Source organism: Erigeron canadensis, chromosome 7 (genome assembly GCF_010389155.1).
Source record: "Erigeron canadensis isolate Cc75 chromosome 7, C_canadensis_v1, whole genome shotgun sequence".
Taxonomy (NCBI): Eukaryota; Viridiplantae; Streptophyta; class Magnoliopsida; order Asterales; family Asteraceae; genus Erigeron; species Erigeron canadensis.
Window position 1 is genome coordinate 6,657,374 of NC_057767.1, and position 13,736 is coordinate 6,671,109.

Below are 13,736 nucleotides of genomic sequence, written 5' to 3' on the forward strand. Positions count from 1 at the left end.
TTTTAGCAAATTAATGGCAAGGTGAAAGAAAGTGCAACGCGTTATTGGAAAGCATGAGTAGATAATGTATATCTCTTAGTTTGTAGCAAATTAATGGAAAGCACGAGTAAAATAACATTTTCTGGTCAATCTACCCTGATGTCCTGACCCATAATAAAAATAGGTTTCCTTTCAGTTAGGCACAGTATTGACCCTTTACCCAATGTACCCTAGAAAATTGTATATTGATATCTCCAGTTCTCTTTTTGACATATGATTACAGTTGTCTCCATTTTTACAGGAGTGAGTAATGGATATCAACAGTCAACATCTAATTTTGCCGTTAGGTCAGGTGGAAACAGCTTAATCTCATCAATGGGGGCACAAAGAATGGCAAGCCAAATGATACCTACTCCTGGATTTAGTGATAATAACAACAGTAACAATAGTAACAATAATAATAGCAATAATGGGAATAGTTTAAGTAACCAATCTTACATGAACATGGATTCATCAAATAATGCTGGGATTTTGGGTGTGGAATCTACAATGGTATCTCAACCATTACAACAAGTACAGCAACTTGGAAGTCAAAATAGTCGAATCTTGCATAGCCTTGGAAGTCAGATGAATGGGGGAATCAGGTCTAGTTTGCATCAGAAAGCTTACGGTCTCCAGAATGGGTCTATGAATGGAGGGGTAGGGATGATGGGTAGCAATTTACAAATGATGAATGGTTCAGGAACCTCAGAGGGATACCAACTAGCTTCTCATTATGGGAACTCGCCCAAACCACTGTCACAACATTTTGACCCTCATCAGCGCCAGATGTCACTTGGTACTATCTGTCTTTATGCACTTATATGTTTGCATACATATGTGTGATCCCTAATTTTAATATTGGTGGGGAAATGAGCAGGAATAGATGGTTGGCTAATGGGTCAAACCATATATATTTTTGGTAAAGATGGATAGGGTTAATCTGGAACATTTTTCATCAACCCATAATAATTATTATATATAATTTATGATTAATGAGCATGTCAAATAAGATTACAAAACCGTAGTTTCTTTTTTGAGTAATTTGATTTATGAGGTTTTATGCATTAAAGACATCTCTAGGCACCGTTCTACCCATTCGACCTATTCAACCTGTTCCTGGATTAGCTAATTTCTTATCTGACCCATTTGTCTGGTTTGTGATATAATACAACCCAAATTGACCCATTCACTACTATATTCCCGGAATTGTGATCTCTTTAATTTTGATGAATGTGAATTGAACCTTAGATGGCAAAAAGTATCTGTTGCTTACCATATTTTAGTGGTACTAATAGTGGGTCAGGTTGAGTGATGGTCAAATTGGGTAATTTGTTGGAACATTTGGAGTCATATTGGTTTGCCCCAAAGCACTTGTCTAAATCTTTAATTCTCAAAAAAATAAAATAAACATCATTATGCTTAATATGGTTACAAGAAAAGTACTCCGTATCTATATGCTAATGCTCCAGATTTGGAAATAGAGGGATTTGTTGTAATTATGTGTTATTCGCTGATTTTTTTTTTATATGTGACCCATTTGGCGCATTGACATGTTTTAAATTTACTTTTTCATTTGAACTTTTGACCGTCTAGTGATAAGGTATAACCCGAATCGACTCATTGATAAGTAATGGTTCTATATTACGAACTTTACATGATTGTAGTTCATATGGGATGGAACTTAGATTTCCATTTCTTCTTGGTTTATAAATTAAGTGTACTTCACAGGTGATGGATATGGGAGTGGCATCATTGATTCTTCAGGAGCTGGGAATCTCTATGGTCCAACAACCTCCAATTCCTCTATGATGAATAATCAAAACATGAACGCTGTAAGCTTACAGGCGTTGCATAAGACAAGCGCCCCGATGATGATAAATCAGTCGAACTTACATACTACTCAGCAGCCTCATCTTCAGCAACAGAAGCAGCAAAATCAAAGTCAACCGAATCAGCAGTTTTCATATGGCCAATCTCAACAGATACCTGATCCTGGCAGACAAGTAAAATCCGAGCCTGGATTAGAGGCTCAAAGTGAACAATACCAGTCATCCATGGCAGCGAATAACTTCAGTCAGGTCTCCGGAGAAAACCATGACAGATTTAATCAACCAGATTCTCGGGACATGTTCTTACCATCGAGAGAAACTTCACACCAATTGGCTGTGGACCCCCAAAATGATCTTACTCGGGGTCAATGGAAGTCAAACATATCCGATGGTTTGAATGTTCAAGAGGAATTTAATCAAAGAATAACAGGGAATAGTATATCTTCCGAAGGATCTACTGCTAATAGAACTGTAAAGCCCCTAAATTCTGCTAACTCAAATCGGGAATTAGAATTCAACAATCAAAAAAGATGGCTTTTGTTTCTGATGCATGCACGTAGTTGTAGTCATCCACCTGGCAAATGCCTTGAACGTCGTTGCATTGATGCTCAAAAATTATTGAATCATATGAAATTATGTAAAGATGACGTCCAATGTAAACATCCCCGGTGTCCTAAAACAAGAGAATTAATATCTCATTTCAATAATTGTAAGGATACATGCTGTCCGGTTTGTGTTCCCGTAAGGCGTTATAGGCAACTTATAGTTGGCATGCGAACAAATCCCACAAAGTCTGGTCCAACTGTGGTTGAAACTTCAGAAGATTTACATCCATCTATGAAACGAATGAAGATTGAGCCGCAATCACAATGCCAATCCCAATCACAGTCACTAGCTACTGACAATGAGAAGTCTACAACTCCACAAGCTGTTCAGAAATCTCGGGTTGAACAGGTTGAAGTACGGCAGGTTGATATCCCGCTTGCTCCAATAAAGCCTGAAATAACTGGATTTTCTAAGGTTAGTGATGTAAAACATGATAATATCGAAGATCTAGGTCGTCCGAAATCTGAAATTGGGTTGATTGTGCCAAAGGAGACGATGGCGTCCTCTAACGAGTTTATGAAGACCGAGAAAGAGGTGTATCAGGCCCAACCGGGAACTGGTGTCCCAGCAGGTGAAACATCTGTTAAAACCAAGTCCGGTAAGCCAAAAATAAGTGGAGTATCCATGATGGAGTTGTTTACACCAGAGCAGGTTCGGGAGCATATCATGGGTCTCAGACAATGGGTCGGCCAGGTCAGATATCTGGATATACTATAAGTAATCAATAGGTTAAATATGATCATAGAACCTCTAATATTATTATAAATACAATCATTTAGGAGAGCTTTAGTTGTAAACTTTGGTCAACTTTCAACCTCCTTTGACCCATTTCCCTTTTTTTGTAATTTTTTTTAAGGCTACTTGTTGGAGGGAAAACTGTAACCCAATCACGTTAGATGGGTCGAAATTGCTATCTCTTGTTCTTTAATGGAGTCATTATAGTAGGTCACTCTTTCTAATGTATTTAAGTAGATGTGGTGAAATCGGATGGTTGGGTGACACCTGTAAATGGGTTAGGTAATGGTGCATAGTGGGTAAATTTCGGGTGGATCAAAACTTCATTTATTAGTTAACATGGTTTTCTGAGGGAAAATAGAAAATAATGGTGGTTGTATGTCATAAATTTAATTATAATTTATTTATATGTTTTCTTGCAGAGCAAAGCTAAGGCAGAAAAGAACCAAGCCATGGAGAATTCAATGAGTGAGAATTCTTGTCAGCTATGTGCTGTTGAAAAGCTCAGTTTTGAACCACCACCTATATATTGTACTCCTTGTGGTGCTCGAATAAAAAGGAATGCAATGTATTACACCATTGGGGCCGGAGATACACGTCATTACTTCTGCATTCCCTGCTATAATGAGACCCGTGGAGACTCGATTAACGTGGACGGAACCAATTGTTTGAAAGCAAAAATGGAGAAAAAGAAAAACGACGAGGAGACTGAAGAATGGGTAAGTGTGTGTGTATATATATATAGGTTCACTTTGCATCATGAGTGAGGTAGGAGTTTGACCTATCTACTCATGAATGAGCCGATTTGAGTTTTGATTTAAATGTTTACGGAGTCAAACATGTAGCTTAGAAACATTTCACTGAGAACCCATTATGTGGGTGGAGCTTGTTGGAAGTTGCGCGGAGACTAGTCTCATTGCATCCGACCTTCTAAGTCATTTTATAAAAGATTTAGTTCATAGCTGTGAAGACTAATATACTATTTTTTCCCTGATGTTTGTTAATGGAATGATTTTCTATTTATGACTTTATGTATATAATTTGAAAATGGAAACAGAAAGTGTTTCTGCGTAACTTAACCTGATCCATATTGATTTGGCCCATATCAAAAATAACCTTTTTACTTACCCTGACCATTTGCCACCTTAATTGTTATAGTAAGTGTTAAGTCCTATCTTTCTGCAGTGGGTTCAAATAGAAAGAATCAATTAAAAGGGGAAGGGGGAATTACCAGGGTTCATTTATAATGCACATAACCTCTTACAGTAAGTATTGACTCCTTTTGGATCAAATAGAAAGCGTCAATTGAAAGGGGGGGGGGGGGGGGGGGGGGGGGGAGTTACCAGGGGTTAATTTATAATGCATATAACCTCTTACAGTAAGTATTGACTACTTTTGGCTCCCTGCAGTGGGTTCAATGTGACAAATGTGAAGCTTGGCAACACCAAATTTGTGCATTATTTAATGGTCGAAGAAATGATGGAGGGCAAGCAGATTACACTTGTCCAAATTGTTACACAGAAGAAGTGGAAAGAGGAGAAAGGCAACCGTTACCACAAAGTGCTGTTCTTGGTGCAAAAGATTTGCCTCGAACAATACTCAGTGATCACATAGAGAACCGGCTGTTTAAGAAATTAAAGCAGGAAAGAATGGAGAGGGCAAGGGTCCTTTGCAAAAGTTATGATGAGGTGATCTTATGATTGTTTTACTACCAAGATTTTTTTGACTTGTTTTAACTAGTGATCTTAGAGTCGAGGTGAAATTTCAGCCCATTTACTTGAAAATGAGCCAATCTGTTTTTTTTTTACTCTCACGGGTTAAAGTGAAGGACCTGGCTAAAAATGAAACTTGTTGAACAGGACGAGCGCTACCAAAACTATTGCTGGGATGTGTTCAACCTTCTAGTTCGATTTATCCAAAAAAGTAATATTATTTTAATGTAGTGTTGCTAATCATATAACATGTTGATTTTTGTAAAATTTTTAAAAATTAATATGCGAGTGGTTTTTCATCAAACTTACATGCCTAACAACACCATATTCACTTTCCCCTTATATATAGTCTTTTTTAAATCCTTAACAAAATTAAAGTAAATGGAAAAAGTGCTTGTGGTCAACCTTATCGGGCTAATGTATTTTTGACTCACGCTAAAAGCTACTCCTTTTGATTTGAAACCATTTGGACAGAAGCATAACCCACCATAATTGCACCTCCACATTTGAGAATTTATGGTTCTTTCTGGTATTGTTTATTTGTTTTTGTACCTATATTTGGTTGCTTTAAATGGTGTCGTACTTACTGTGAAGTGTATTTAATACTATACTTCTTTGTAAATTAGGTTCCAGGAGCAGAAGCACTTGTCGTCAGAGTTGTCTCATCTGTTGACAAAAAGTTGGAAGTCAAGCAGAGATTCCTTGAAATCTTTCAAGAGGAGAATTATCCAAAGGAATTTGGGTATAAATCTAAGGTATTAAGAACAGATCAGTACTGCGAATGCATTACTTTGAGTGAGAGGTGGCAGTTTCTACCAAGTTACTTATGAATGATCGATTATGGTTATGTTTTATCTTTCGCTAGTAATTAAAAAAATAGCTTAAATCTGCTGTTCAAAAAAAAAAAAAAAAAAAAAATCCTTTAAAGGACAACAGGGTCATATGAGTCGAAAGTAAACCTCCTGGGTCAGTTTATTTACTAGAATTATATTTCTGCTGATACATATAGTGTTGAAATCATATGTTACACGTTAATTGTATAATAAAAATATCACCATCTTCCACCTTAACTGGTCCTTAAATACTGCTTCTTGTTTTAGGTGGTTTTGTTATTCCAGAAAATTGAAGGGGTAGAAGTATGTTTGTTTGGCATGTATGTCCAAGAATTTGGAACAGAATGTGAGCAGCCGAATCATCGCCGTGTTTATCTTTCTTATTTGGATTCAGTTAAATACTTCAGGCCCGAGATTAGAGCGGTGACTGGGGAGGCACTCCGAACATATGTATATCATGAAATTCTGGTAGTTATTTTCATTTCCTCAACTTCAATCTCTTATACTATCTTTTGGTTTCCCTGTTTGTGTTTCTAGTGTATATTGAATGTGTGTGATATAATGAGTAATCAATATCTGAAATTAGACTCAAAGGAAAAGGTTGTAGGACATAGTGTTTGGATAAGCCTGTCCTGTTTTAAGTCTAAATAGTAAATAGACAGATATTCAAATGATAGTGTTTGGCTACGAATCTTATATAAGACATAAATAGATGAATTGATTTTTTTGTGTGTGAAGATTTAAGGATGGTTTGTGAAATGGTAAAACATTTTCTCAAATTTAATTAAAAGAAGCGTCCTCTATTCTACACATAGATATTCAGATTTGTTACAGCTTAATAGCAAAACCTGTTGTCTGAGTTGAGAACATGAAAATTGGTTATTGACCACTAGTTTTGTTTTATCCTTCCAGATCGGTTACCTAGAATATTGCAAATTGCGTGGTTTCACAAGTTGCTATATATGGGCATGCCCTCCGCTAAAGGGTGAAGACTATATCTTATATTGCCATCCTGAAATTCAGAAGACACCAAAGTCTGATAAACTAAGGGAATGGTGAGTGTATGTAATATGTACATTATTTTGTTTCTGAAATACTATTTATTATCATATTTGATAAATTTTGTCTATGGGTAATGTATATTATTAGGTATTTGTCGATGTTAAGAAAGGCTACAAAGGAAAACATTGTTGTTGAGCTCACCAATCTATATGACCATTTTTTCATAACCTCTGGAGAGTGTAAAGCTAAGGTTACTGCAGCGCGGTTGCCATATTTTGATGGTGACTATTGGCCGGGTGCGGCCGAGGATATAATTTTTCAAATTTGTCAAGAAGAAGAAGGAAGAAAACAAAATAAAAAAGGGTTGATCAAAAAGCCCATAACAAAACGAGCCCTGAAGGCCTCTGGTCAAACTGATCTTTCTGGAAATACGTCCAAAGATCTTATGTTGATGCATAGGGTAGTTCTCCTTGCACTTTTGTATCTTTTGTTTTCTCATTTTATATTCTTGTTTCATCTGAAAATCGGTAGGAAGAAATTAAACTTATTATATTATTGAATATTCTTCTTTCACAGTGATACTTAATTGAATCTAATTCTAACATGAAATCAAGTATAATACTAGAATTCTATTTTTGGAGTTTCTTCTGTGTAGAAATACTAGTGTTATATATTGTAATGGAAATGCAATCATTACCATTTTGATAAGGGAAATTCCCTTGCTGCCTTTTCTTTACTTAGTTAATCTTAGATGATAAAAGTATAACATAATCTTTCATTCTTACAGCTTGGAGAAACAATTGTCCCAATGAAGGAAGATTTCATTATGGTTCACTTGCAACCTGCATGCACACATTGCTGTCTTCTAATGGTATCTGGAAAACTTTGGGTTTGCCGTATCTGCAAGAATTTTCAGCTTTGTGAAAGGCAAGCATTATGCTCTCTTACTAGTTGTAGGTTTGCCGGTGTCCCTCTATTTGACTATTTGCAAGAAACCTGTAATAAGAGTTGGTAAAATCGACAGGTTGGGTAATAGGTGAAAGTCAGAACTTTTTGGTATGGGCCGAAAGGGGTCTCTTTGACCCAAAACCCATATTTGTTCTTATCTATAATAACTTTTATAGATAGTTGGTGTCTCGATTCTCGAATGTATCTACAAAAGCTTTAGTAAATTAGTAGTATAGTGTTTTAAATAGAATGATTTAGATGGTTTATCGTTCATTCATTAAAAATGTACTTTGGTAGGGGCTTTCAGCCCATCAGATATTTTTGTTTGTTTGTTATTTTACCAGTTTGACTACTAATTTATACCTTTAAGGTAACTGTAATAAGTGGAAGCAGTGATCACTTGCCTTTTTTAGTTAAACAACATATTTATTATTAATCTAACAAATTTTGCAGGTGTCACGAAATTGAGCAAACGCGTGAGGATAGGGAGAGACATCCTATCAATCACAGGGAGAAACATCCACTCTATCCTGTAAGTTACGTCGTCTTTGAGCTGTTACATTGTGCTATAGGTGGCAAGATGGGTGGGCTTTATAGAGGGTTTGGGTCGAGCTGCAAGCACTTTCGTGTTTAATTTGTGAATAATTTGTAAATAGATAAAACATCAACCCAAATTAACCATTGCTAAGTGGATCTGATATTTCCACCTCAAACTTCCTTACTACTTTTCAAAATAACTTTGCAGATGGAGATTAATGATGTGCCTACAGATACCAAAGATAAAGATGAAATTCTCGAGAGTGAGTTTTTTGATACTCGACAGGCTTTTCTTAGTCTTTGCCAAGGAAATCATTATCAATATGACACTCTTCGTCGTGCTAAACATTCATCAATGATGGTTTTATATCATCTCCATAATCCAACTGCACCTGCATTTGTAACAACATGCAATAGATGCCATCTTGATATTGAAACTGGACAAGGTTGGCGGTGCGAGACCTGCCCCGATTATGATGTTTGCAATTCATGTTATTACAAGGATGGGGGAATTGATCATCCTCATAAGTTGACACATCATCCATCAATTGCTGAACGTGATGCACAAAATAAAGAAGCAAGGCAACAACGAGTTATACAGGTATGCTTGATATATCTCATATTTTCATTATCTCAAATGGGCAGGTAATTATAGCTCTAGCTCGGAATGGGTTGTTTTCGGGTCGGTTGGCTTGCCTTAAATCTGTTAATATATTTTTAATGAAGTTACTAGAGGTGGCATTGTAGATTGGTCTCTAGTTGGGAAACAAGCTAGTTCATAGCAGGTAGTTTTATGATGTAACAGTAATGGGCCGCATTGGTGTGGGTGGACCGGTACACCTATTCCTCATAAATAATGCATAACATAATCTTAATTTAATTATAGGAAAACGTCATTATAATTATCCAATAGAACCCTCGCTATTATAGTATTATTGCTGTGTAATGTTCGGTGATTATATGAAACTGACATAACACTAATATCACGAATAAGAATATAAAATTTCCATATATCACGAAATTAAGGATTTATACATTTTATACGTCAAAATTTTTAATAGTGCTTATTAGTCCATCAAATATTTGTACATCGTTACCATACACAGTCTGTGTGTCCACATGGATCTAAATATAATTATAAGAAAAGGAAAATTGAATTTCTAATAGAATTATTTCCTATGAAATTTAATTGGTCCTTTCATGTCATTATCTATATTACCTTAAAAAATATTCATCCCCCCTCCCCATTTGGAAATAGTAAGAATAAAATGCGACCTTGGAAATGACCTAATTGCCCTTGATGAACCATTTTGAGGAAAGGCTTATAATAAATTACCCAATATGCCCTTAATTAAGTAATTTACACTCTAAACCTTACTAATTTACACCTTAAAATCTTCTAAAATACACTACCATCTTTACATCAATTAAATCTACATCAACCTACACCACTCAACGCCACCACCACCAATAGTCGCTGCCATCACCACCAGTCACCGCCTCCGCATTGCGCTGGTACCGTGTTAGTCTTGAACTATAATATATATCTACCATATAACTATAAATCTTTCCAAAAACAAATTTTATCTAAATAAATGCAATTGTGTCTTTTAACTTGTCAATTTAACTTATTAATGTATCCACATTTTTAACTTATTAGTTGACTAACTATTTTTAGATATCAACTTTGCTAAATTAGAATTAATAAACATCTAAGTATAATGTGTTTCTTTTTTGTTGTCAATTTTTATACACATAACAAAAACTACATTTTATTTAGAAACTGACTTAATATTTATTAACAATTAAGGCTATGTTTACGGATAGTTTGAATTTCTTTCTTAAAACAAATAAAATTATGTAAATAACCATCATATCATATATTAATATCATGCAAATGCAATACAAATATACGTTATATATGAAACTAACTTAATGAATCTAAAACTAAAGTGAAATAAATAAGAATATAAATCTTATGTCACTAAAGGATTCATATACAATACAGAGAAAAGAAACTATGCAATAAACTCTTGTACATAAACATAACCGCCTCCTAAAAATAATTTTCAATGGTCATGTACAATATATTAATCTGCTTAACCATATCCCCAAGGGGTATGCTTAGCAAACTCCAACTTAACTAGTAGAAACTAGTCATTCAAATAAGTTAAAATCGTTACCATACAAGCATACATTACCTGTTGTTCGCACGGGTCTTAAGACTGGTATTATTAATAATCAGTCTGTCAGATAATAACAAAAGTTATTATCATTTCAGTTGTAAAGCAAGTGAAATAATATTTCTTGGGGAAGTTGTATGAATTAAATATATACCCTCTGGCTGATTTCCAACCTAACCAACCTTGTTCACTGTAAAGTATTAATAATTACACCTTGTGTGAAATATCCACCTCTAGTTATTGAAACATAAATCCAGATGACCCATTAGGGATAAAGATAACCCAAATCAACTCATTTTCTCCATGCTCGTTTACAACTTATTAACAGAATCCATATATTGCTTGCAGCTAAGAAAAATGCTTGATCTCCTGGTGCATGCATCTCTGTGTCGATCTCCGCTTTGCCAGTATCCAAACTGTCGTAAAGTTAAGGGACTTTTTAGACATGGAATTAATTGCAAAGTACGTGCTGTTGGGGGTTGTCTTCTTTGCAAGAGAATGTGGTATCTCCTTCAACTTCATGCTCGCTCATGTAAAGATTCTCAATGTCATGTGCCTCGATGCAGGTCCGTCATTTGTTTCTTTCCAGTATCAGTTTAATATCACATTACTTGTTTATACATATACTAGGTTAGAACCCGTGCAATGCACGGTTTGGTTATTTCAACAACATTTTGTTGTGTGATTTGCAACTTGACCTTCATTGTAGCAAATTTAAACCTTGAACTTTTACTTGCTTTCTACTCATGATAAAACAACGTAAAGTGGTTTATGGATAACCTAAAACATTAGAATATAATATAAGAAGTCTTATTTTTGCTTGTTATAAATCATAATCACCTTTTTCATTTATTGTTTAAAAGGTAAAGAGAAAAGCCTAGTTTCATCCATGATAAAGCAACGTAAATTGGTCTATGGATAAAGAGAACCATTAGAATATTATATAAGAAGTCTTATAATAACAATTTCACCTTTTTCATTGATTGTTTAGAGGTAAAGTGAAAAGACCATATTCATGCATGATTTACTATCTTTTATTGTAATTTTAAAGAAAAAACTTTTACCCCGATTAGTATCTTTTATTGTATTTTATGTGGAAATGAAAATTTGTTAAAGCATCATCATCTAGTGAAATGTTGTTTTTAATATTTCAATACACTTACAATTAATTTCCAGCTATTTGGAAAGTGTTAGCTTTTCTAAAACTAAAAGGAAGGTCGATAAAATAATGGGAGGTGATTTGTACACCACCAACTTTTGGATATACACCACCAAACGTGTTTTACATTGTTGTACAGTACAAGTGTACAACAATATGAAACATATTTAGTGGTGTATATCCAAAAGTTGGTGGTATGCAGATCGCTTTCCAAAAACAATGTATTAAATTGAGGACTGACAAGGAATAGAAAATTAAAACAAACTAATTTGTACTAAAGGTAATTATATTTAGGAAGAATGAATTTCATAATGGGCGCTTAATTCATTTGGCAATAGCATTTGCTTTGAATCCTTGTGTCGCGGGTTCGATTCTCGCTTTGCCGTTTGATTTTTTTCATTATATATACGAATTCAACATTCTCATTCCTCTACCTACATGCCATGTCAATGATTGCGTGGATAGCTTAAGCGAATGCCACGTAAGACAACTATGTTCTCACGTGAGCCACGTAAGATATGACATGGGCAGCGCGAATGTCTGCCACATAAGTTGTACTTATCCTCACTTATAAGTATAGTAAGAAATATACAATCATCTTCGCATTTACGATTATCTTCAAAAGTTTTTTTTTCCTTTCAAATAGATATCTTTACAAGTTGGCAAAAATATAGAATATGAAAAAAAAATGGATTATATTCGGCCTGCCTAAAATTCATAAATTTGCTCCGCCTGTGTTTGGGTGCAGCTGAAAAGTGATAATATGAATATTTATCGTTTGAAATATGATAATCAACTGCAATAAACCTTGGTTGAAGAAGATACGTTATGTGTGCTTATACTATTTGATTTCCACTACTAAGATATTCAGATTTGGAAGCTATATATTTGAGAAATTGATAGATAAGATGACCAACAAAGGGGTAAATAGGATCTGTTTGCTTTAATATGCCAAAAGCCGATTATTTCAAATAATGAGAGGCCTAATTTGTTTATACAAATACTAAAAGTGGATAGTGACATGATCAGTTCCAGAACGGAAATAGAAAAACATGCATATCTTAATTAGAAATGAACAAGCACTTCTTCCTTGTAAATGGTTATATTCATCATATATGCATTTGTTAGCAGTGTCTTTTACCAAGCATGTTGATGCAATATGTGGAACTTATCTTCATTGTAAATTTGTTTACTTTTCCCGAAACAGAGATTTGAATGAACATTTGAGAAGGCTGCAACAACAAGCAGACAGCCGTCGGAGAGCAGCTGTAATGGAGATGATGAGGCAACGTGCAGCCGAGGTTGCTAGCGGCACCTGATGACTGAGTTGTAAATATTCTTGACATGGCATTTAGCTTTCATTGCTGTACTATAATGTGTTTGAACATGACATGGTAGCTGATGAGTGATGACAAAGGCATGTGGGAATTGTTAGACAGAAAAGAGTGTTGTTCATATTACTTCATGAAGAATTCAATCAGTAATTGTAAATGGTTCAACAACAAACTTCCCAGTACTTGGTTTCAACAATCAACCATGTAGGAGTCTGTTTTTTGTTGGGTTAGTTTTGGGTGATCTTGTACCTGTTGCCATTATTGTGCGGCAAAATGTACTATAATCATCTTTTTCCCCATGTAAAGGTAGTTCTTTTTTTTTTTTTTTTGTTATAGAAACGAATACTAGTAAGGTGCAGGATGATGATTGGGAAAAAGCTAATCTCATTCTGTTTACATTGTTTGTAATTTATTTGTTGTTTCTTTATATGAATACTTGGAACAGTTCTTACTTGAAGGGGAGAGAGGACCAATAGAAATTACATTCTGTAGTTTTAAATTGTCACTTTGCAACTATGCAACACTCTAGCTGCATGCAGACTATTCTTGGTTGCTTTCTTTATGCACGGTTACTTGGTGTTCTCGCCTGCCCAGGCATTATTTGTATTCTCCTGATTTTTTGAACATCTCTTAACCTATAGACGGGTAAATGGATCAAGATATGGTCACAAACCCCTTTTGGTGCTTTCGGAGTCTCTGGTCCTACACCAGACAAGTCTAATTCCAGCTAACTTATGTGTCTGGTTAGTCTATATATATATTTCATTCCCCAAATGTTTGCCTTTTTTTGGTGAAAAGGCAAAAGAGATACTAAGGGCGCGTTCGGGTGAGAAAAAC

At 35.0% G+C, this 13,736-nt stretch overlaps 1 protein-coding gene across 4 annotated transcripts in view; it reads left to right on the forward strand.

The window, feature by feature from the left end:
• Positions 1-13,398, forward strand: part of LOC122606613 (histone acetyltransferase HAC1-like) — a 34,935-nt gene extending 21,537 nt beyond the window's left edge. For 2 of the 4 annotated variants that reach the window (XM_043779458.1, XM_043779456.1), the window contains 13 exons: positions 263-817; positions 1,750-3,149; positions 3,614-3,910; positions 4,601-4,879; positions 5,530-5,658; positions 6,004-6,204; positions 6,649-6,791; positions 6,886-7,198; positions 7,526-7,665; positions 8,140-8,218; positions 8,432-8,824; positions 10,755-10,972; positions 12,773-13,398. In XM_043779458.1, the coding sequence (XP_043635393.1) occupies positions 263-817; positions 1,750-3,149; positions 3,614-3,910; positions 4,601-4,879; positions 5,530-5,658; positions 6,004-6,204; positions 6,649-6,791; positions 6,886-7,198; positions 7,526-7,665; positions 8,140-8,218; positions 8,432-8,824; positions 10,755-10,972; positions 12,773-12,884 (4,259 nt within the window). In that variant the 3' untranslated portion in view covers positions 12,885-13,398. The remainder of the gene's footprint in view (positions 1-262; positions 818-1,749; positions 3,150-3,613; positions 3,911-4,600; positions 4,880-5,529; positions 5,659-6,003; positions 6,205-6,648; positions 6,792-6,885; positions 7,199-7,525; positions 7,666-8,139; positions 8,219-8,431; positions 8,825-10,754; positions 10,973-12,772) is intronic. The other 2 variants (XM_043779459.1, XM_043779457.1) reach the window with 2 other exon arrangements.
• The last annotated feature ends 338 nt before the right edge of the window (positions 13,399-13,736 follow it).